Source organism: Myotis lucifugus, unplaced genomic scaffold (assembly GCF_000147115.1).
Source record: "Myotis lucifugus unplaced genomic scaffold, Myoluc2.0 scaffold_173, whole genome shotgun sequence".
NCBI lineage: Eukaryota > Metazoa > Chordata > Mammalia > Chiroptera > Vespertilionidae > Myotis > Myotis lucifugus.
The window spans coordinates 2,553,049-2,578,167 of NW_005871221.1; the positions used below are offsets into that span (position 1 = coordinate 2,553,049).

Sequence of the window (25,119 nt, forward strand, 5' to 3'; positions counted from 1 at the left end):
TTTTCTGGGCCTCAGTTTCATCATCTTAAAAATTAAGAAACTGGCCCAGCCAGTGTGACTCAGTGGTTGAGCATTGACCTATGAATCAGGAGGTCACTATTCAATTCCCAGTCAGGGCACATGCCTGGGTTATGGGCTCGATCTCCAGTGTGGGGCGTGTAGGAGACAGCCAATCAATGATTCTCTCTCATCATTGATGTTTCTATCTCTCCCTTCCTCTCTGATATCAACAAAAATATATATTTTTTTAAATTAAGAAACTTGTACTGGAATAGTTAATATTTACCAATAGGTTTCTGTAATTTCCAAAATCAGCATTAAACTCCCTATTGAACTAATGTGTCAAGCTAGTATTTGTACTGGGAGAACACGGAAAACATAAATTGTTAGACAGACTCTCATGTCAATATATTTCAATTAACCTACAAACATTTACATTTCTAATGTGCTACACACTAGTGGTCGCCAACCTTTCGGACATCACGGACCACCGGTTGGCAACCACTGCTACACACAATTAGAGTAGAGAAGAGTATAAAAAAACTGTTCAAACAAGTGACTATTTTTCGTAAGGGTCACAATACTTGGAAGACATGATAACTTAAGTGCCAGAGAACTGAACAATACATGAATAAATGTTCTTGTCTTTTGACTGCTTATTTCTAAAACTACAGGTCAGAAATCTGATCAACTGTGACAAATACTTCAAGAGGCTGGTCTTACCTCACAGTTCCCTCAGACACATTTGGCACTGATAGGGTTACATCCAGTGAAATCTGACACTGGCTTCTTAAGATGGACATCATCCTTAAGGCTTCCACTTCACTCCGGGGAGCATTAACTGAGGCACAGCCTAAGTAAGTTAGCTTGCTAAAGACCACACTGTCCTCATCAGCCACTGGTGTGAAAGGACTTGACCCTTCAGAATCTGAAAGAAATGATAATAAGGTGGTTAATTTTGTTTGATATTTTGTTGAATATGAAATCCAAGTAAAAATCTACAGGTTATATTTAGGTTCGAAAATTAAGTACTAATGAGATAATATCCCATTGCTCCAGAAGAAGTGCCCATTAAAGCCAGAAATCTCACACTAGAACTGTCACTAACACCAAAATTTTCAGGTTTTGCTGTATTGTCAATCCCGAGTCTAAAAGGTGACCTGAGATTCAGATCCAATTTAACTTTCTGCTTCGCATTTGTTTTGACTTTGTTGTTTACACTTAGGAGAAAACAAAACAAAACAAACAAAATAACCCTTTAGTATTTCACCCCTCTGAAAAATCCTATCTGTCTTCTTTCTAATCTGCACTGTTATAATTATTTCTCTCACTCATCATCATAGCCACTTTATTAAGTTCTCTCAATCCCCTTGCTCTCTCTTCCCCAATAAACATCTGCAGTTTTAACACCAATGCACCTTTCTAATTGCCCTTTTCCTCCTGCAGCTTTTTTTCAATTTGGCAGCTATTCCCACAGAGCTATAACATAGGCCTACAGCAAACATCTCTCACCAAGCTTTACTCCTCCATTTGTTCAACACTGTACACATACTCCTCTTTTAATCATCCTGAAGTAAGATTCCCTAATGTCATTTAACTATTTCCCTTTCTTTGGTACAAATGACAGAATGGTACATCTATTTACTTCCCTCATATTCCCCTAAATCTTGAATCTGAATTCTAGAGAACACAGATAATGGTTTTTGCTCACTCTGAATCAAACCTAGAACAGGGTAGACGCTCAAATATTAAAAACAATAACCTTCAGTAATGTAAGCAATGCAGCAATCCTAACCTCCTTGTCCAGGTTGCACTGGCAGGCTCATCTCTGGTTTTTGGAGCCCTACTAATGGCACAGGGTTAATGGTGGATGAAGCTGAGAGCGGATTAGAAAGAGGCCCATCTCCTTCGCCATCCAGTTGCGACCTTTCCACAAGCTCCTTTTCCCCTGGCTGGTCGTCCATTGGAGGATCCATTAGCACATCTGCCAACTCTTTTTGCAGCTGCTGCTCACTTCCATTCCCTATAATCTAAGGGTCACAAATACATGCAATCAGCGAAGTGAGAGAGAGGCCAGGTCTGATTCAAATGGGTCTGCATCTAGAGAAAAATCAGCTTTTCTTTTGATACAAAGATATTTTCTGAAACGTTTTTTTAATAGAATAAATCAAGATCTGCAATAAATAAAAGCTGCAACTGCCCTCTTAATTCATAATTTTTTTCATGAAAAAGTTTAATGACTTTGAGACTAATACCCAGAAATACATGTGAATAGTCTATTAATGTTATTAAAAATTTTCTACAATGTCCTAAACTAATAATGAAAAGATTTCTAATTTTACTGTCTGGTGAAAAACAATGCTGTTAAGAGGAATATCCTTAGCAGCTCCCTTATTGTTAAGAAAAAGGAAACTGTGTTTGCTTCCAGAAGTTATCAATAGACACATCACTTATTAGGTAATAAAATTTCCCATGTATTTTACCACTCCTGCTATAAGTACATCTCTCATATTTCTGAGGAAGACTTCTCTGATATGAACAAGTTCTTAAAGTTATGAGACACTTGAATAAAGCAATCTTTCTTTCCCTAATATGTTTCTTCTCTAATATGTATAAGATGTTCCTGAGAAACAGAAGCAATCCATTTTAATAATGTCAAGTATTTTTCTAGAGTCATGATGGTTTATTATTAGTTGCTCAACAAGGAAGCAAACAAGAACAAAATCAAGTGGAGCTTACCCAATGCTAAAGAAAACCACAGTGACAAAACCCAGTATGGACATTAAATGCTTATTCAAGAAAAAATTTAAAAGAATTCATTTAGGAAAAGGAAAGTCATGATGAAAACAAGGTGGCTGATTTGGAGGCTTTCTGAAGATTAAACCCTGACAAAATGTTAAAAGAGGTGGGACTAAGAGACTGTTAGAGAATGAGGTCTTCCCAGTAGAGTCAACACAGAAGTTGGGAAGCAAAATTCCAGTTAACAGAGGTACCTCTGGACTATCGAGGAACCCAGTTCAAACATCTTTCATAACTTACAAACTTCAAGTCCCTTTGGCTGTAAATTATGATTGAGAAACAGTCTTAAGTCCTTTTTGCTGACATTTTCCCAAGGAAATTCTAACGTATCAGCCACTCCTGCCTTGGAAATAAGAGCCAGACAGATGTTCAGCCTCTTAGCTTCAATTACACACAGGTCTGTTCCTGTGAACTTCATTTTATGTTTACAGTCACTGCTAATGGAACTACAAGTGGTTCAAGTCAAGTAATTTTAATTTTTGCTTATGTCTGATCCTACTCCTTCACAACTGCAATCAAAATTCTTTTTTCAGAAATTGTGTTTTCAAAAGCACCTAGAAAACAAACTAGAAATTAGTTTCAAATAACCTCTTATACTTTCAGAAATACTGAATCACCAGAAGTAAATAAAAGATAACCAAATTGCATCCACACTGTTTTCTAAGGGTAGGAGAACCAACATCGAAGGACAGGTAAGCCCTGGACAGGTAGCTCAGTTGGTTAGAGCATCATCTCGATATGCCAAGGTTGTGGGTCCAATCCCCAGTCAGAACATATACAAGAATCAACAAATGAATGCATAAATAATTGGAACAACAAATCAATGTTTCTCTCTCCTTTCTCTCTCTAAAATCAATAATAATAAAAAAAGAACAGTTCAGAGCTTCCTAAAAACAGATGAAGATATTATATTCCATGTTTAAGAAATTAGTAATTATAACTCAGGAGGCAATCACTAAAAGAACAACCTAATTAGAAAGAAGACATTTTACACGCTATGAAGTATTTTGTTCTTTTCAATATAGGATATACTATGAGTAAAACTCAAGTTTTCTGTTACATTGGCTGCCTATATTGTAATATATTCGCCAATCATGAAAATATACCTAACCCTGAAAAGAAAATATTTATATGTTTATCTTTTGTGTTTAAACATGTGTATTTTGCATTCTTCCCTCGTTTATAAAGTCTATAAACATTAAGAACTGCCTTCTATTTCCTTAACTCATTTTTGAAGGCTAAGAATAAGTAATGTACACACGAAATTTGGTTTTTAAAAGCTGCTTAAAAATAGCAACCTAACATATGCCTTAATAATTAGGTCCAATACAGTACTCAACAATTATCATGTTATATCACTTGTCAACCTTTAATCCAATTTCAAAATTACTATCTGTAAAATTATAATATACATATTTATAATATACATACTTAAATCAATTAAGGTGTTTTTTTAAAGATAGTCCATTAATCTTTCCTAGGTGTATAGGGAAACAGCCTTTCAAGGTTTCAAATGCTGGCCTGCATCCGTCACCTAGAGAACTTGTTAAAACACAAACTGTTGGGCCCTAACAGAATTCCAAATCAGTTAAGTCTGGGGTGGGCTTGATAATTTGCATTTTAAAAGTTCCCAGGAGATGGTGATGCTGCTGGTCTGGGGACCAGACTCTAATCACCAACCTTAGATTAACGGTTCTCTAACCATCTATATATATAAAAAACCAGCAACCGGAACACCAGAACGACTGGTCACTATGACACAGTGTGGCCTGCCAACTGGCCTGATCAGGGGAAGGGCCAGCTGGCAAACTGCCCGCGGCCCCTCCACCCAGCTGGCCCCATCCCAGATCGGCCCCCCTACCCTGGGGGCGGGGCAGACCCGCCCCCAGCCCCCCCCCCCCCCCCGCTCCTCCCTTTGTCCCCTCACTTCCACTCTGACAACTCATTAGTCTCAGAAGTAGAGCCTGGGCATATGCATGTTTAAGAAATTCACAGGTGATTTACAAAATAGATAGCAGGTTAGATTAACCCAGCAGACTTGTAGTTTCTTGATGCCTGGTATACATGAACAACAGCTTAAACAAACCAGCAACTGCTTATCTCTAAACTTTTTGCTATAACAGGAAATAAACCCACAATTAATAGGGCCTTCTGTTCTGTGCTGTCAAAAGCATTCCTAACAGATAACACAATCATCCTATCTAATAAAAGAGAAACATGGTAATTAGCCGTACATCCGCTACCCTTCCCATTGGCTAATCAGTGAGATATGCAAATTAACTGCCAACCAAGATGGTGGCCGGCAGCCATGCACTGAAGCGAACAGGAGGCTTGCTTGCTTCAGTGATGGAGGAAGCCAGGTTCCCCGCCTGCCTTGCCGGCCTCTCAGCTGCAACTCTAAGCAACTATGTTGCAAATATAGAAACTAAACAAAACCCCAGAAACCTGCTTTAGTCAACGGGCTTCAGCCAGCCGGACTGCAACATTGTATCAAATACAGAAGGTAAACAAAGGCCAGAAACCTGCTTTCAGCAGCCGAGGCCTCAGAGCTGGAGCCAAGCCTCAGAGCTGAAGCTGGCCCAGAATTTAAAAGAAAAAGAAAAAAAGGAGCGGTTGGGAGCTTCAGTCACCCGCCAGACTGAAAACGGCCCTCAGCCCCTCACCCAGACTGGCCAGGCACCCCAGTGGGGACCCCCACCCTGAAGGGGGTGTGACCAGATGCAAACAGCCATCATCCTCTCATCCAGGCTGGCCAGGCACCCCAGTGGGGACCCCCACCCTGATCCAGGACACCCTTCAGGGCAAACCAGCCGGCCCCCACCCGTGCACCAGGCCTCTATCCTATATAGTAAAATGGTAATATGCCTCCCAGCACCGGGATCAGCGGAGCACCGAGGCCTCCCGGCACCGGGGATCAGCGTGACAGGGGGCAGCGACCAAACCCCCCTGATCCACCCTCCGGCTCCTGTGTTGTGACAGGGGGGCGGGGCCATAACCTCCCTATTCTGCCCTGCTCTGTTCATGACCAGGGGAAGGCACCCCCAACCCCCTGATCGGCCCTGTTTCTGTGTGTGACAGGGGTGCGGCGCCCCCAACCCCCCCCTCCCCCCCTCACGGGCCCCTGCTCTGTGTGTGACAGGGTAGACCCCATAACCTCTCCCATCGGCCCTGCCCCTGAGTGTGACAGTGGGTGGCGCCCCAGCCCCCTGATCGGCCCTGCTCTGTGAGTGACAGGGGGCAGCGCTCCAACCCCCCTGATTTGCCCTGCTCTGTGAGTGACAGGGGGCAGCGCCCCAAACCCCTGATCGGCCCTGCTCTGTGCGTGACAGGGGGTGGCGCCCTCAACCTCCCCATCAACCCTGCCTTGAGTGTGACGGGGCGGTGCCCCAACCCCCCAATCGGTCCTACCCTGAGCGTGACTAGGGATGGCATCGCAACCTCCCGATCCGCCCTGCTCTGTGCATGACAGGGGGCGGCGCCCCAACTCCCCAATCGGCCCTGCTCTGAGCCCGACCAGGGGCTGCACCTAGGGATTGGGCCTGCCCTCTGCCACCCGGGAGCAGGCCTAAGCCAGCAGGTCATTATCTCCCGAGGGGTCCCAGACTGCGAGAGGGCACAGGCCGGGCTGAGGGACCCCCTCTCCCCCCCCAAGTGCACAAATTTTTGTGCACCGGGCCTCTAGTCTTTAAATAAATATAATTGCAGTCAATCAAGATGTTGTGATATTAATGAAAGGGCAGACATATAGATCAGGGGTCCTCAAACTTTTTAAACAGGGGGCCAGTTCACTGTCCCTCAGACCGTTGGAGGGCCAGACTATAGTTTAAAAAAAAAACTATGAACAAATTCCTATGCACACTGCACATATCTTATTTTGAAGTAAAAAAAACAAAACAGGAACAAATACAATATTTGTATTTGCATGTGGCCCGCGGGCCGTAGTTTGAGGACCCCTGATATAGATCAATGTAACAAAATAGAATCCAGAAATAGATCCACACATATATGGTCAATTAGTTTCAGCAAAGTTGGCAAGGTAAATCAAGGGAGAAAGGTAATAAAACAAATGGTGCTAGAACAATAATTTGACACCTATACACATGCAAAAACATGAATCACAACCAATACTTCATATCATATACAAAAATTAATACAAAATGGATCACAGATCTAAACATAAATTCTAAAACTATAAAACTTATAGAAAAAATAGGAGAAAATCTTTGCAATCTTGGGATACAATTTCTTAGGGCACAAAAATTATGCATAAAAAAATTGATAAAATGGGTTTTGTCAAAACTATAAATGTCTGCTCAAAAGTTACTAATAAATTGTTTGCGGGTAGTTTTTATCGCACGCTAACAGGTGGCTCTACTTCTTACAGTCAACGTAAAACGTATAAATACGTTTCCCGCATACAATGTGTTAAGACAATGAAAAGAGAAGCCACAGACTTGGAGAAAATATTTGCAAACTATATATGCTATGAAGAATTTATATCCAGAATCTATAGAAAATTCTTATAAGCCAATAATAAGAAAACAAGCAACCCAATTAAAAAAATAGACATTTCACCAAAGATACATGAATGACAAATAAACATATAAAAAAAACTCAGTATCATTAGCCATTTGAAAAAATCAATAGTATGCCTCTATACACCTGTAAGAATGGCTAAAATTAAAACAAAACAATCCTGACAATACCAAGGGCTGGCAAGGATTGGGGCAACTGAAAAACGCTCATGTATTGCTGGTGGGAAGGCAAAATGGTACAATCACTTTAGCTTGTTTTTTGTAAAATTTTATAAAGTTAAATATATACTCACCATATGACTCCCTCCTAGGTATTTACTGAAGAAGGCTAAAAACATAAGTCTACACAAAGACCTGTGTGCAAATGTTTATAGCAGCACTAATCATAATCACAAAAAAACTGAATAAAAAGTAGTATTTATCGACTGGTGAATGGATAAACAAATGCCTATGGCCTCTATACAATAGAATACATCTCAGCAATGAAAAGTAATAAATTACTAATATACACAGAAACAAGGATGAATCTCAAAGGCATTATTCTAAGTAAAATAAGCCAGACACAAAAGACTATATACTGTATGATTCCATTTATATGGCATTCTGGAAAAGGCAAAACTATAGGGACAGAAATCAGATCGTTGGTTGCCAAGGGCTATGAAGGAGGGAAGAGGATTGACTAAAAAGAGGCATAAAGAGACTTTTGGAGTGATGAAAATATTCTGCATTTTGACTATGATGGTGGTGGTGACAAAAAAGTTTACATTCATTCAAGGTCACATAACTAACTATACATCTAAAAGGGTTGAATTTTACTATGTATAAATTTTACCTTAATAAACTTGACTTAAAATAAAACAGAAAGAATATATTGAGGTAGGGGGCAGGGGCGGGATGGGAGAGGTCAATAGGGAAAAAGGGAACATACGTAATACTTTCAACAATAAAGATTTTTTTAAAAAAGAATATATTGATCACGCTCTCCCTCCCAGGAGCATACCCGTGCCTTTCCTTCCCCCTCTCACGGCATAGCCTAAACCCTAAGGGACCCCACAAGTCTTCTAACGGGAACAATGGGCAGTCGCACCTCATCCAGGGCTAACCCTCTGAACCTGGCTCCAAGGCTCCCTGTTCTCTGACTTCTCAGTGAGCCAAAGCAGCCAGGCCTAGTCTCTCTCTCCTGTTGCTTTTTCTATCCTAGGCCCTTCCTTGTTTCACTGTCCCCAGCTTTAATAAACACTCTCAAAATGAAAATACATATATTAAAAAAGAATATATTGATAGTGTGGGAGGCTATGCATATGTGGAGGCAGGCATTATATGGGAAATCTCTGTACCTCCCTCTCAATTTTACCATAAATCTAAAACAGCTCTACAAAATAGAAAGAAAAAAGAAAAAAAATGTGGTTTCTACTAACAATGCAATTAAAGGATACAACTGTTCCTTTTCTTTATCTGCTGTTCAATAGGTGTTCTTCCAGGTTTCTGTTTTTGGTAATAACCTCATTTTATAGACTCTCCTATGCCATCTCACTGCCCCAGGATATATAAATAATCACTAATCTATTCCTACAATCCCTTCCTCAACTATCTATTGAACAGACATCTTCAGCTATATACTCCAAACTTACTGCATCAAAACTTAACTCACTGGCCCTAACCAGTTTGGCCTAGTGCAGTGATGGCGAACCTTTTGAGCTCGGCGTGTCAGCATTTTGAAAAACCCTAACTTAACTCTGGTGCCGTGTCACATATAGAAATTTTTTGATATTTGCAACCATAGTAAAACAAAGATTTATATTTTTGATTTTTTTTTATATATTTAAATGCCATTTAACAAAGAAAAATCAACCAAGAAAATGAGTTCGCGTGTCACCTCTGACACACGTCATAGGTTCGCCATCACTGGCCTATTGGATAGAGTGTTGGCCTGCTGACTGAAGGCTCCTGGGTTCGATTCAGGTCAAGGGCATGTACCTTGGTTGCGGGCTCAATCCCCAGTAGGGGGTGTGCAGTAGGCAGCTGATCGATGTTCTCTCTCATCAACGTTTCTCTCTATTCCTCTCCCTTCTTCTCTGTAAAAATCAATAAAATATATATTTTTTTAAAAACTTAACTCACTGTCTGATTGCCCTCCTGTATCAATTTTTTTTAAACAGATCAATGAATTGCACTACTATCCACTCAGTGGCCAAATGAAGGATCATGATCATCCTTGACTCCTGTCATTCCCACACTACTCACATCCTCCTGATCCTTGCTCAATTGTGCACATTTTCCTTCTCTCTCTCTGCACAGCTAACACTACTTGACAGTGTCTTTCATTTTACACAAGCATACTGCAAAGGTAGTAGTTTCCATGCCTCTTTCTCTCTGCTGTGACCTTTCTTAGTGCCATTCAAGTTATAATTGCAAATTCTAGTTCTGATCTAGCATTGCCTTATTTTTTAAACCCATAATGTAAAGCTCAAATTCATATCTATATTCTACGAGTTTTTCACAACTCTGCCCAATCTACCTTTCCATCTCATATCAGTCATATCAAACTACTCAGCTTTCCCAGGACACATCATAAACTTTCAAGCATCTAGACTTTGCATAGACTCTTTGCTTTCCTGAAAGCCACCCTCTTCTCCTTTGTTTTCTTTAAGACAAAGTTTAAATTCTGTTACCTCCTCCGGGTTTAACGGCTCCCTCCTTAGGGAGTGCTACCATAATATTAGCATACTAGAGGCCCAGTGCATGAAATTCGTGTACTCAGGAAGGGGGATCCCTCAGCCCAGCCTGCACCCTCTCCAATCTGGGACCCCTCGGGGGATGTCCGACTGCCGGTTGTCCCACAGGGATCGGGCCTAAACTGGCAGTCGGACATCCCTCTCACAATCTGGGACTGTGGCTCCCAACCACTCACCTGCCTGCCTGCCTGCCTGCCTGATTGCTCCTAACTGCTTCTGCCTGCCAGCCTGATCACCCCCTAACCACTCCCCTGCCAGCCCAATTGACGCCTAACTGCTCCACTGCTGGCCCGATCGCCCCCAACTGCCCTCCCCTGCCAGCCTGGTCGCCCCCAACTGCCCTCCCCTGCTGGCCTGGTTGCCCCTAACTAACTCCCCTGCCGACCTGGTCACCCCCAACTGCCCTCCCCAGCCGGCCCGGTCACCCCTAACTTCCCTCCCCTGCCGACCTGGTCACCCCCAACTGCCATCCCTTGCCAGCCTGGTCGCCCACAACTGCCATCCCCTGCCAGCCATCTTGTGGCAGCCATCTTGTGTGTTGGAGTGATGGTCAATTTACGTATTACCTCTTTATTAGACAGGATACATTTACTAAAGGCCTGGTACACAAAATTCATGCATGGGTAGGATCCCTAGTGGCTGCCAACGGGGGCCTTCCTTCCCCAACTGCCGGCTGCCGGCAAGGACCTTCCTTTGTTCGCACTGCCCCCTAGTGGTCAGCACACGTCATAGCAAGCAATCAAACTCCTGGTCGGTTGAACTCCTAAGGGGACACTTTGCATATTAGGCTTTAATATATATAAAGAAGATTCTAGCATTGCTACTTGTTTTAGAGAATATTTGTTTAGTGAATCTCTTGAACCAGGTTGATCATTATTAGAGAGCAGAGACTGTTTAAGTTATCTTTATATTCCCAAAGATAAGTGACTAGTGCAGAATACACCCACAATACATGTTTACTCAACTGAATTTTATACATGCAAAAAATAGAAGCCAAAATAGTACGATTTTATCCAATTTGGATATGACTTTGGTTTACAGAAAATAAAATCTAATCTGAATGATTTATTTTAGCTTTGTTTTAAAAACAAAAACAAATACCATCTTTTCCTATTACCTTGAGAGTGTCATTAAGGTTTAACATTTACAATAAAAAGTACAGGACCTAGCCAGTTTGGCTCAGTGGATAGAGCATCGGTCTGCGGACCAAAGGGTCCTGGGTTTGATTCCGGTCAAGGGCACATAACTTGGTTGTAGGCTCCTCAGGCCCGGCCCTGGTCAGGGCTCATGCAGGAGGCAACCAATCAATGTGTTTCTCTCACATCTATGTTTCTCTCTGTCTTTCCCTCTCTCTTCCACTCTCCCTAAAAATCAATGCAAAAATATCCTCGAGTGAGGATTAACCAAAAAACTAAATAAATTTTTTAAAAAATTAAAAAAAAAATATATATATATATAGGACCAAATAGCATGCTGCAATTCACAAACAATAAACTTTGAAGTCCAAAGACTTCCAAGTTATTTAGCACAATATAAAAATAAAAAAGCAAAGCAAACATGTACAAATAATACTAATAAAGTAACATTTAGATTTGTGTTCCTCTTCATGTTATATACATGAAGAGGAAGGGAGAGTTCTTTAGGAAACAGTCTTGAATGAGAAAAAAACAAGTATAAAGTAGCCAATTTAGTAGGTACTGTAAACACAGACATAAATATTTACAAGGACAGAGACTGCATGGTGAATGATTTCTGCATGATTGTTTATAAAGCAGGTGGTAGAAAAAATACTGGAAACAAGCTAGCTTGTGGCACAACTCCAGGAGGCACCATTCACATCATGGACTATGAGAACAGCACCCTCTGGGGTTGCACAGAGTATAGCCTACGCACCTGTCCTTAGTAGCCCTACTTGGGCTCCACAGTAAGACAGACCTGAGTTTGGGACATGGCTCTGACACTAACGCTGTTGGTTGTGAACAAATTAACTCTGGGAGCCATAACTGTCTCATCTCTAAAATGATGACATTCATGTCTATCTCACAGGATTGTCATGAGGGATCAATGATACAATAATATTACCACTGGGCAGTTTATTTATTTCAGGCCCTGTGATTTTTACAGGTTACCTCATTTCTTCACAGTACCTGTCATCAGTAGGCATCCAATTAGTATCACCATTTTCAGCTATTTCTAAGTAAACTCTGATCTATGTACGGGAGTTAAGGTTTAGAAAAGCAAGTAACCTTTTAAAAAAGTAGTTCTTCCACTTTCCATGATCCAGAGAAAACTAAAAACACACCTACTATTCATGTACAAAAGAAGCATTACTGGAAGAACATCTGTGTGTTTTTTTTGTAAACATATCAAAGATAACAACTTATGATAGAATTGGTCACTGAGAAAAAACTGCACTTATGGACCAAAGGACAAAGTGTGCCAAAGGCAATACCTAGCAGAGTCATTTCCTTTATTTTCTACTTATCACTGTATAGCTTATTTCCCTTCACTGCAACAGTACCAACGAGGCCCCTCGACTTGCCAGTTACACAAAGCTACTTTGCTTTAGGCAGTTTGGAACCCGCTGTCAGTGGAGATTGTATGTCCTCAAAGAAGCATGCTTAGGAAATGAAATGTGTGTTTGAGAAATCCATAGGTGATCAAAAAATTACAAACAAATTCCTGATCTATACTTCCCACTACTTGTGTCATATTGCAAGAAAATATACAGTGGGGCCTTGACTTACGAGTGTCCCGACTAATGAGTTTTTCGAGATAGAGCCGTCTCTCAGCCGATTTTTTGCTTTGAGTTGCGAGCTAAAATTCAGGTTACGAGCCAGCTTCAGATACCCCACCGCTAGTTGGTGCAGCGAACATCACAGTGAACGCCACAACATCAGCCTAGCATCACGTGTCTCACTCGTTCACTGTTGATTTGACATACGAGTAATTCGAGTTATGAGCTCCGTCACGGAACGAATTAAACTCGTAAGTCAAGGCCCCACTGTAAACCAAAATGGTTCAAACTGAGTAATTCTGCTCAGCTTCAGTGTAAAAGCTAAGTCATTTCAAAACAAGTACATAAATTACAGTTTTATCAGAAAGCAAGGCACAAAATAACCAGAAGCCCAATCTGGATACTGGAAGGAATAGTTACTAATCTCAGATCCACCTCACATACTCCTTCTGGGATCTTCAATAAAACCTTAAATCTCTTTGTACCTCATTTATAAACTGTAGCTGTTTTGATTATTCATTTCTTTATCTTAACTGCATGAAGGAAGGACCAGAGAAAATACCTAAAATTACCATTAGGAATTATTAACATTAATTTAAAACAAAAAAGGGCCCTAGCCTGTTTGGCTCAGTGGAAGGAGAGGCAGTCCGAGAACTGAAGGATCACAGATTATATTTCAGTCAAGGGCATGTACCTCGGTTGAGGCTATCCCCAGTTCTGGGTGGTTTGTGGAAGGCAACCAATCAATGTGTCTCTCTCACATTGATGTTTCTCTCTGTCTCTCCCCCTCCCTACCATTCTCTCTAAGAATCAATGGAAAAATGTCCTCTAATGAGGATTAACAACAACGAAATAAATATTTATTTAAGTAAGTAAATAAATAAATAAATAAATAAATAAATTTTTTAAGAAAGGGCCCAGGCTGGAGTGGCTCAGTTGGAGTGTCATGGTGGGTTTAATTCTCAGTCAGGGCACATACCCAGGTTGCAGGTTCCACCTCTGGTTGGGGCGCATGCAGGAGGCAACTGACTGACTCTCACACTGATGTTCTCGCTCTCTCTCTTTCTGTTTTCCTTTCTCTCCCTCCCTCCCTTCCTCTCTCTCAGATCAATTTAAAAAAGTAAAATAAAAAGAAAAGGGGGAGGAACAGAACACCTTGTGAATTCATCCTAGAAAGTGAACTGAAGAAACACCTCAAAAATGTATGGTCATTTTTGCTAAATAATGGAATTATGACTGGGTTTTACTTTTCTAATTATCTGAATTTCCTGTATTAAGCATATATTCTTTTAATTAGAGAAAACAAATGACAAAAAGGCTATTTGCACCTTGGGAGAAAAAGAAAAGCAAGTACATACAATTCTACTGTATGTGGTGGTCCTGACTCCAGACCCTTTCAAACCTTTGATCTTTCCACATGTCAACAGACTCACTTCTTTGGGAAATTATTAATCATTCTTTAAGGCTTTGCTGAACTGCTGTCTATTCTATGAAACCTTTCTTTAAGCAACAATTATGTTCCCATGTAATTCTTTTATCTATATTCTAGCACTTGATGAATTTTATGACAAATTTACTTATGTGTCTTCCCCACTACCACCCTGATCCTCAGGAATCTGACACCATGCCTGATGAATAGCACTGTCCAGTTCTGTGAGATTTGATGGTTGTGGAACCAGCTACCTGATGGCTCTTTTAACTTCGTCCCACAAATGCTCAATTGGATTGAGATCTGGTGATTGTGGGGGCCACCTAAGCAAGGTAAAGTCTCCCTCATGTTCTTAACCACTCTTGCACAATACGAGCACCGTGGCATGGCACATTGTCTTGTTGGAAGAAGCCATCTCCATTGGGATTAGTCATCAACACGATAGGATAAACTTGATCAGCAACGATACTTAGGTATGTTGTGCTATTCAGACGTCGTTCCACACGAATTAAAGGGCCCAAATCATGCCAGGAAAACATGCCCTAAACCCTAACACTGCACCCACCAGCTTGAAGGGTTGTACTCATACATGTGGGGTGCATGCTTTCATGCTGTTTCTGCCAAATTCTCACTCTGCCATCTGCATGATGCAACTGGAAACGTGATTCATCGGACCACATGACTTTTTTCCAATGCTCGACTGTCCAATCCTTGTGTTCCTGTGCGAATTGGAGACATTTTATCTTGGTAACTGCAGACAGCAAAGGTGTTTGAACAGGCCTTCGGCTTCCATATCCCATATGATGCAGTATACGGCTAATTTGCCTACAAACGTCAGGTGGTCATAATAATCTGGCCATTCAGTGTATATAGATATAGATATGTTGATCCTTCTCATCCAAGTCTCCATGTCTCTTAACTGACCTTTCATACTTTATAATCTTTCAGTACTATCTTCTGGGTAATTTCCTAAGATTTACATTACAAAAATTTGATTCTCTCTTTAGCCATGTCTATTCTGCTGATTAATGCTGAATCTTTAATTTCACTGCCTCTAAGTTTCATTTGCAGAAGTTCTATTTTAAATTTGCCTGATCTTTTAAACTTTTTGATAATTTTGTTCTTTTGTAATGCTTATAATTTTTTCTTTAAATCTTTAATCATTTAAATCAGTATATCTTAAGGTTACAGCTAATGCAAGTGCCTGAATTTTGGTGAGTTTGATCCTGCTCAGATTTGCTGTCTCTTGCTTATGATAAACTGTCCTTTGTATACATTTGTAAATTTTGAAATGTGTACTATTTTTTATCAGGGTTATCTGTGAGACTACCATGCAGCCCGGGTGGCAAGTATGTCCCTCCAGAGTAGTTCTACAATTGACTCTATCATGTGCCCCAGGAGTATTACCAACCCAGGACCATGCACGTAATGTAAATTCACATCCCAAACATACATGAAGGCAAGCCTATGGGTACAAAAAGCTCAACAAGACTCTCCTCTAAACTGGCGTTCAGGCTAAGATATATAAAATTCCTTATTTTCTTCCTGTGACTGTAGAAACATTTTTTTTTCAAGTCTATCCTTTCAGTTAGGAGTAGCCCTTAAGGGTGTTTTATAATGAAATCTCAGTTGCAACTACTCTCTCTGTAAAACCCAAGGCGTTCTCTCTTTCCCAATGTAGCTACTTTCAAAACCAAAGTCCACTGGTTGTAAAGAACAGTGCAGCCCCAATGTCATCTCATATGTATTGTTCTAACTTTCAGTTCCCTCTTGGCTTTTGTTCCTTAGGGATTTTCTTTATTGTCTTATGAATACAGCTATTATTAAAGGGGTGTTTGTTATATTTCATCCAGCTTTCCCAAGTATTTTGTGCTGGCATTATAAGGTTTTCTAGGTCATCCTATTTTCAAAATAGGAGTTCTTATCCTCAATGCCTAAAACACTTGGTAGATTACTAGCTATCACTTGAATATTCAACAAACCACTCAATTAAAACTTTTGAGATGGAAGAGTGATAAACATATTAAATGTATTTTCTAAATTCAATGCAGTTTTAAAATCTACTAGTGGCTGAGAAAAAGTTTCAAAAAGAATAAGCATAACTGGGCAACAAACTTGCAGTAATCCTGTTATAGTTTCCTTTGATAATAGAACTCATAGTTATCTAATTTTATTACTACTTCACTTACCAGGTCTTCACACACAAAAAATGGTATATACTGTATAGGTATACTGTAATTACATGGAAATAGAGAAAACATTTTAAATTTGGAGAACATGTTGCTCAATTTAGCTGAGTAAGTATCTCTTCGCACTGAGTTGTGCCACCTTAGATTAGGGGTGACACAGGTAAAGTGAAACTAGTCCTTTGATAGTCTTCAATGAGTCTAATTTAGGATGTTTTTTGCTCCAACACTGTGCTGGAACTTCTCTGCTGAACTCCCAGACTTTCACAAAGGTACTCTCATCTGTAAGTGATTATCTAAATCAGTGTTCCTTGAGAGCAGAGTGGTAGGAAACTCCTGTACTATTTTGATGGCATCATCTCCCGTTAACTCTTTCTTTTGCCAGTTGAAATTTACTGTTGAGCTTCTCTAGTGAATTTTTCATTTTAGTTTTTGCTTTCCCATTCAGAATTGCAGTTAGGTGCTTTTTTGTTGTTGTTGTAATTTCTATCTCCTTAATGATATCCTCTATTTAATTTAATACTGTCACCAAACTTTCCTTTATTTCTTTAAGCATGATTTATTTCAATTCATTGATGTTAATAATGGCTACTTTGAAGAGTTGGTATATTAATTCCAACATGACATTCTCACAAGCAATATATACTGCCTTTTCTATGATGTATGGATTGTATTTTGTTTCTTTGCATTTTTCACAATTTTTGTTTGTTTGTTGAAAACTAGGTATTTTAGGTATTATATTGTATCAATTTTCAGTATTGGTCTCCCCACTCTTGGTATTTTTTATGCTTGCTTGTTAGTTTAGTGACTAGCGGGCTTATTTTAGTAAATTCTATTCCCCTAATTCCCATAGTGTTAAGCCTCTGATGTTGCTCCTTTGGGTATCAGATTAGGATTTGCCTACGGTCATCCGGGGATAAGAGTGGTTTTAGCAATATGCTCTGTCTCCTTCTCTGACCACTCCAATAATTGTGGCTGATTACTGTATAGTTTTCAACAAATATAAATTGCTCCACAGAATACAGCAAATTGAGGTTACTTTGAAGGGAGAGCTACAGAAGTCAGTGTTTGAGTTTTGTTCTGATCCGAGGTGGTCTCTGCCTAGCAATCCTACATTTAAACCTGTATGTCCAATCAATCTACAAATCTCTTCCCTATTACCTTTCACTACACCTCCACTGTTTTGGGGAGTACCCCTAGGCTTTAACTTATCCACACTCTGTTGTAAATAAAATCAATTCCTTTGGAAAGAGATTAGGAACTGTTTTATGGCCCCCTTCTCACTATAGGCAAAACCTCTGAGCCACAGCTATAAGGTTGAAAGTATAGACAATAGCATGCTTCTCCTTGAGTGATACCTCATCTTCAGAAGCTGAGCACTTGGTGGGTATGGGAGGTGGTATAATAGTCTCAAGTCCTTTTGGCTTGACTCTAGTGGTGGGGACCACTACTTTACATGCAAGGGCAATCAGGCTCCTGGTATACTCAGCAGCACTACGCCCAATGTATCGCCTCCATGCAGAGAGTTAAGGGCTGGGGCCCCCACCACTGAGTCACACTTGGCCAGCAAAAAAAAAAAAAAAAAAAAAAAAAAAGCTGGAGGCAGGGTGAGAAATGCTATTGTCTATAAGAAAGCCCTCAGACCTGTGAGCTGGGGGGTGGGATTGGGGTGGGGAGGAAACCCTGTTTTCTTGATTGCACCAATGTGAACTGGACTTACTACCATGATGTTTGGCTGGGATAGAGGAGGGGGGAAAAACGGGTCTTGGTTCAAATACCATAGAATTGGTTACCAAATTTTAGTAAATTTCCTTGAATAAATGTTTCTTCATCCTTTAGAACATTTCCACAGACTTTCAGTGGTTGTTTTTTAATAACTATTACCACTGCTGCTGGGGAACAGTTCCACAGAGCTTCCATGCTGTTATGCTGGAGGTGCCCAGCCAGTGAGCTTTTTAAAAATGAAAACTAGATCATGCCCCATTCAAAACTCTCCAAAAATTCCTTTCACATCTGTAACGAAGTCCAAATTCCTACTAAACTCTAAAAAGTTCTATTTAGACCAGCCCCTACCTGTCATTGGATCTCGTCTTCTACCACTTTTTATTTATTTTATTCATTCTGTTCTATCTCTGTCCTAATAAGGGGGACCCTCTTCAGGGTCTGTTTTCTATTCCCTGTGGAAAGCTCTTTTCCCTGATTTCTCCTTGATCTTCTTCCTCATTTCATTCAGGTCTCTGCTCACATGTCACTTCAAGACATTCTCTAAAATAGTACCTGCCCCTTCACTCATTATCCACATATCCTACTTTGATTTTCTTCACAGCACTTAAATTTACTTATATTTGCTTTCTTATATGCTTAGAGTCTGTTTCCTCCAAGAAGGACACAGGGCTTTCTTTACCTATCTTATTCACCACTGTATCTCAAGTATTTAAAACTAGAGACCTGATGCACAAAATTAGTGCACGGGCACGGTCCCTAGGCCTGGTTGGCAATCGAAGCACGAGCGTCTGGCATGGAAGGGAAGGTCCCAGCTGACCCCTGGGCCCTGGGCAGCACCTGGGCCCTGCCTGGCTCCCTTAGCACCTGGGAGCCAGGTGGCGGCCCCGCTCCCGCCACTAGTCGTCTGCAGGGTGATCAGGCCCCACTTGCACCAACCTTGGCCTGGCGCCGCCCACTCACCCACTCCACCATCCCGCCACGGTCCCACTCTCATGGGGGCCCATCGGGGCCGGCAGCACCTCCACTGCCACCCGCTGCCAGCACCGCATCACCAACACCCGCCATGTTCCACACTGCCCCCTGGTGGTGAGCGCATGTCATAGCGAGCAGTCGAACACCAGGTGGAGGGGACAATTTACATATTAGGCTTTTATTATATAGGATAGTACTTGGCACACAGTTGATAAGAAAAACTTGTTAAATGAAAATATGTAAACAGGAATAGAAATGTTTCTAAAGCTACTTACATTTTAAATTATGCTAACAGGTAAACTTTTTATTTATATCCATAAAGAGCAAAACAATAACAGAGTATGGGAAAAGAAGTAATAGTTGTTTGGCTGAGAAAATATAAACAAACAGAAGTGGCCAAAAGCCAGGAATTTAAAGGTCCATTTCAATAATCCTAAAATTCTTTTTTATAAATAGCATTGCTGACCTGCCACTGCCCTTACACTACATACACCAAAACAATTACTTCAAATTCAATGAGAAAGTGAAAACAACACTAAAATTACAAATGTTTACACGACCACTAATTTTGACAGTTAGGGGTAATAGAAGTTTAGAAGTAATCAAATTAAAAATTCTTAATCAAATATAAATGTGTCACTATCACTAATTGTAAATAAAACTTCTTAGCATTAAAAAAGAAAGGATATTATTTCCATGTTCTCACTTGCACTCCATATACCTTCCCATTAAGGCCAAGTTTTGGAATGGGCTTAGCAAGGTTAAACAGAAGAAACTTAGGTTATGGAGTTTTACCTTGAGTCCTGTTTTCTCGTCATCACTCCCATTATTTGTAGATGGTGTCTCATCTCCTTGCCTGGAAACCAAGACAAAATCTTCACTATTAAGAGTGGATACTGAGTCTGAGGACACACTGATTTTTCCAACAGAAGCCTTGTCATCCATGACTCAAGAATGAAGCTCAACTCATGAATGATTAAATATTTTTAAAATGCCTGAAAAACAAAAACCATAAAGATACTCATATAGAATGTCTACCAGATATTCATTTATGCTCTAATTCTTACAAAATACAAATGGAAAAACTGTTTAAAAAACACTTCCAAAATATTTTTCCAAGACTTTCACCACTTACAGTTTAGGTTTTCTAATCTAGATAATAAGGGAATTTGATGCTATTCAGAGCCAAGATACTTCAGATTTCAAATAAATAAAACATATTCCCTCGAGAACAACTCTACCTACAGTAATTTATTTGGCACATGTTGCAATTCTATTCTTGGCCTTTAAAATTATAACAGTACTACACTTCTGTTTTCTATCCTTTAATTTGTAAAGATGTACAAATAAATTATATTGAAGGCACTCAAGTAAATCACTAAGGTTTTCCTACCATTATTGATACTTAAATACTAACATGTGTTTTTAAGAAAGAAAATTCTACATTAACCACCAAGAGAAATAAATTAAAGTCAGGGCAATCATAAATTCTACAGTTGGGAAATACCTTATGTAGCAAGGAATCAGAAGTCCATTAAAAACTTAACCTCCCCATTTCACAGTTTCTTAGAACTCTACTCAATATGAACATTACCAATAAAAGTGTTTTAAGCCATAAATTCCCAACAGGAAGTATAAAAATGTGTCACTTATGAAAAGCCATTCAATTATTTATTGACTCCTAAAATAAAACTCAAACTCATCTACCATTTAAAAACCTGGTTCTGCATACTTTGTGGCAATGTTCTCATTTGGTTGCCAAAACAGCAACAGAACAAATACAATGTTATAATATAGTCAGAAAGCTTTAACCAATTAGCGAGAGTAACTCCAGCTCTATGCTCATCTTGTACCTCTAAGTAAAGGTTCTGAGAGTCTGTTTAATCTTTCCAATTAAGAAATTCTGATTTATTCTGTGGATTTTGAATTGAACATATACTTATTGAACATATACCACATGCCTCGCACTATTTTTCCTTCAAAGGTTCACACCTAGATAACCACCTGGCAGCATGAATCACACAATCCCTAAATAATATAGCTGAAAGAAAACTTAGAAATCATAAATAATATTAAACAAATAAGGAAATGGCAACCCCAAGAAAAGATCATTTAACTAGGTATAACTAAGGCTCTAATCAAGAACTCTTTGCTGCTTTCTACTTAATTTCTTTGCTTCCAGGCAACCACAGCTCTACATTTCATAGCACAAAATCTAAATGCATGCTCCAGAATGTACTTTTGAAAACTTTTTTTTATTGTAGTTCTGCTTCATCCAGTCAATGAATACTTACTGAGTGTCTAGTGTCTAAAGAACGGATCAGATTCTCGCCCCAAAAGAGTTTATAGTTTAGTTGAGAATACAGGCAATTGCACGGGTTAATAGGTACTGATTTAGGGTAAAAACAAAACAAAAACAACTACTATGGGAACATGTTCGGAGAGGCGCTTAGACATGGAGCTAAGAAATGTATTAGAGGTGGTAATAATGTCTTTGCTAAGGACATATAGGGTGTACCCAAAAAATGTACACACACTTTAAGTAACAGCTGATAACTCAATTTTCATTCCTTTTCAGGTATAACTGATTTGAAAGAATGGATGAAGCCAAACTAAGCTCTGAAGAAAATGTATCCTATAGTGCCACTAGACTTTTTATGGGGATCCATCAAAGATAAAGTTACAGTACAAAGCCAGCAACAGTCGATGAATTGAGGGTGCACAAATACGGAACGAAATGATTCTTTCTTTGATGTTTGCAATTCCATTGTTTTTCGTTATCAGCAGTGCTTGGACTAGAATGATCATCAGTTTGAAAACAGGTGTTGACAAAAAAATAAATTCATTTCTGTAGATTCTTTTAAATTTTGAAAATGAACTTTATGTTAATAAACATTGACTTTATAATCAAGGTGTGTAAACATTTTTGGGGACACCCTGTATACAGACAATCCCTAAGTTATGATGGTACAACTTTATGATGGTGCAAAAGCGATACACATGATAAATTACCTGAGATACTCAATACTTTATCATAAAATAGTCTCTGTTAAATAATTTTGTCCAACTGTAGGCTAATGTAAGTGTTCTGGGCACATTTAAGGTAGGCTGGGCTAAGCTATGATGTTTGGTAGGTTAGGTGTATTAAATGCATTTTTGAATTACAATATTTTAAATTATGATGGGTTCATCAGGACATAACCCCATCATAAGTCGAGAAGCATCTGAATTTCAATACCTCCACGTATCTGCACTCATAGTATACTCTTCTTAAAGTGGTTTCCTTGCTTCTGTGCTCCATCAACTGCAACTCATCATTCATGATCTAATCCTCCCTTTTCTAGTAGTCTGCCCATTTTCACCCCCAAGCCAAATGAATTATTTGCCTTATTTCTGCTCCCACAGCATTTTACATTTTTTATAGTGCCTATTATACAGTATTACAATTTGCTGGTGAATGCCTAATTTAATCATTACATATCTATTTTACAGATGAGGAAATTGAGGCTTAAAGATATGGTGTAACTTATTCAAGGTTATGGTTGTAATGTAACTGCTTAGAGGCAAAGCCAAAATGTGAACCCAATGACCTACTTAACTTGATAAAAAATGTGTGAGTGGTACTTGTAACTGAACTTGACATGCTTGAGACTAACTGTGCTAGTCCAGCCACTAGTCCAGAGCTCAGACTTATCTTTATTCCTTTAGTTTTCTTGAAACTCTTTCTTCGTAAAGGAATAGTATTGACTGCCTCCAGCTCTACCACTTCAAAGGTATTCCCCACACAAACTGAGCAGTCCCTCTCAAAAATCTGCCTACCCTCTCACCCTCACGAACCTCTTCTTCTAAAAATCAACAACACAATTTCAAAACCAAAAGAATTCTTTTCTGTTCTCATCTTACTTCTACCAGCTGAAATAAATGAAAATACTGACCATTTTCTTATTCTGAAACTCTTCTTTTTCCTTCCATTTTCTACCTCTACCTTTTCTCAGCTGTCATTTAGGTTCCTTCTCTTCTGTCCATTCATTAAATTCCATCCCGTTCCTCTTCTTTTTCCACATTTCCTCCTGGCTATCTCACTAGCTCACTGGCTAACTTCTCTTTACTTTTGACAGGCTTACAGTGATATAGGAAAAACACATGGAAACAAGTACTTACAATACAGTACAGTAGTCTAGTGTTTGCTATAATAGAGGTATGCAAAGGGTGTTATGAAAACACATAGGAGGGCTCTGCTACATGTCCCATGCCCATCTCAAAATCAATTCCACATGTGCAAAGCGGACCCCCATTCATTACACAAGCATATTCTTCCTCATAAGTTTCCTATCCTGGTTAACAACTACTGATCCAAGACAGGAATGTCAAAAAATCCTTGAATCCTTTTCTCATTCTCCCTTGAAACTCTAATGGATTTTAATTTCAAAACGTATTTCCCAAATCTATTCCTTCTTTCCTATCATTCATGTCACTGATTGGTGAGTACCTCATTCTTTCAACTTCGCTACATGTAAGTTCCTTTTCTAGACTCTGTAGTAACTGGTTATCAGCATCCCATAGTTGGTTAATTTCTAAAATTCAGATTTGATTGTATATCCCACCCATTCCTCAAAACCTTTGATTGCTCCTGACTCAAAACAAAAATATTCCACCCTAGCCAGTTTGGCTCAATGGACTGCGGACTGAAGGGTCTGGGGTTCGATTCTCGTCAAGGGCACATGCTAGGGCTGTGGGCTTGATCCCCAATAGAGGGCATGCAAGAGGCAGCCAATCAATGATTCCCTCTCATCATTGATATTTCTCTCTCTCTCTCTCCCTCTCCCTTCCTCTCTGAAATCAATAAAAAATATTTTAAAAAATAATAATAATAATCCAAACTCCTTATATCATTAATTCTTCAAAATCTCTGGAGCCACTCTATCATTCTAGTCTTAACTCTTATTTCTATCAAACCATACTAGACAACTCACTAAATTGGTCATGCATTTTTATACTTTGAAGGCTTTGCTCACGCTGTTTGCTAAGATAGGAATGTCTTCACTTTCCCAGTTAGTCCTTCTCCCCAAACAACAATCTGGTGATACAATCAAACATTCAATCTTATAGCATTTATCACACAGTAAAATATTCTATCTTTCCTACTGCACTGTATTGGGTGATCATTCCAGAAACACTTGCTAAATATAAACCACAAGGTAACTGCTGAGAATACACTGAGCACACACAGTCCCTTTAAAACTACTCGCGGCCCTAGCTGGTTTGGCTCAGTGGATAGAGCATCGGCTTGTGGACTGAAAGGTCCTGGGTTCAATTCCGGTCAAGGGCACATGCCCTGGTTGAGGGCTCATTCCCCAGTAGGAAGCAGGCAGGAGGCAGCCATCATTAATGTTTCTATCTCTCTCTCCCTCTCCCTTCCTCTCTGAAATCAATAAAAATATATCCTTCTTATATAATAAAAGGTTAACATGCAAATCAACCGATCGATGGAACCGGTTGCTATGAAGCGCACTGAACACCAGGGAGCAGACACTCAATGCAGGAGCTGCCCCCTAGTGGTCAGTGCACTCCCACAGGGGGAGCGCCACTCAGCCAGAAACCCTGAGCAGGGCTCACAGCTAGCAAGCGCAGCGGCGGCAGCACTAAGGACATCCAACTGCCGGCTTAGAGCGGGCCTAAGTTGGCAGTCGGACACCCCCCAAGGGCTCCCGGACTGCGAGAGGGCACAGGCTGGGCTGAGGGAACCTCCCACCCCCCCCCCCAGAGTGCACGGATTTTGTGCACAGGGCCTCTAGTTTAAAAATAAAATTACTTGAGGACAGGGAACTTAGATTTTATTCATATTATCTTCATATCCTATTTTTGCCTACTGTCAGTACTCAATAAATTTGATTGGTTGAATAATACTTTTCATCCGTGTTTAACTGATAGGGTCTAAGTAATGTGAGGACAAATGACAAATATGCTATACTACATACACATGAATAGGATGTGAATACGA

General features: G+C 39.9%; 1 protein-coding gene across 9 annotated transcripts in view; it reads right to left on the minus strand.

The window, feature by feature from the left end:
* The window catches only part of RABGAP1 (RAB GTPase activating protein 1), a 130,689-nt gene that overhangs the window by 89,219 nt on the left and 16,351 nt on the right, over positions 1 to 25,119 (minus strand). For 5 of the 9 annotated variants that reach the window (XM_023760148.1, XM_023760146.1, XM_023760145.1 and 2 more), the window contains exons 2-4: positions 19,914 to 20,113; positions 1,796 to 2,030; positions 724 to 928 (exon numbers count right to left, since the gene is read on the minus strand). In XM_023760148.1, coding sequence (XP_023615916.1) covers positions 724 to 928; positions 1,796 to 2,030; positions 19,914 to 20,063 — 590 coding nt within the window. In that variant the 5' untranslated portion in view covers positions 20,064 to 20,113. Of the gene's footprint in view, positions 1 to 723; positions 929 to 1,762; positions 2,031 to 19,913; positions 20,114 to 25,119 lie in introns of those variants that run through there. The other 4 variants (XM_023760147.1, XM_023760149.1, XM_023760151.1 and 1 more) reach the window with 4 other exon arrangements.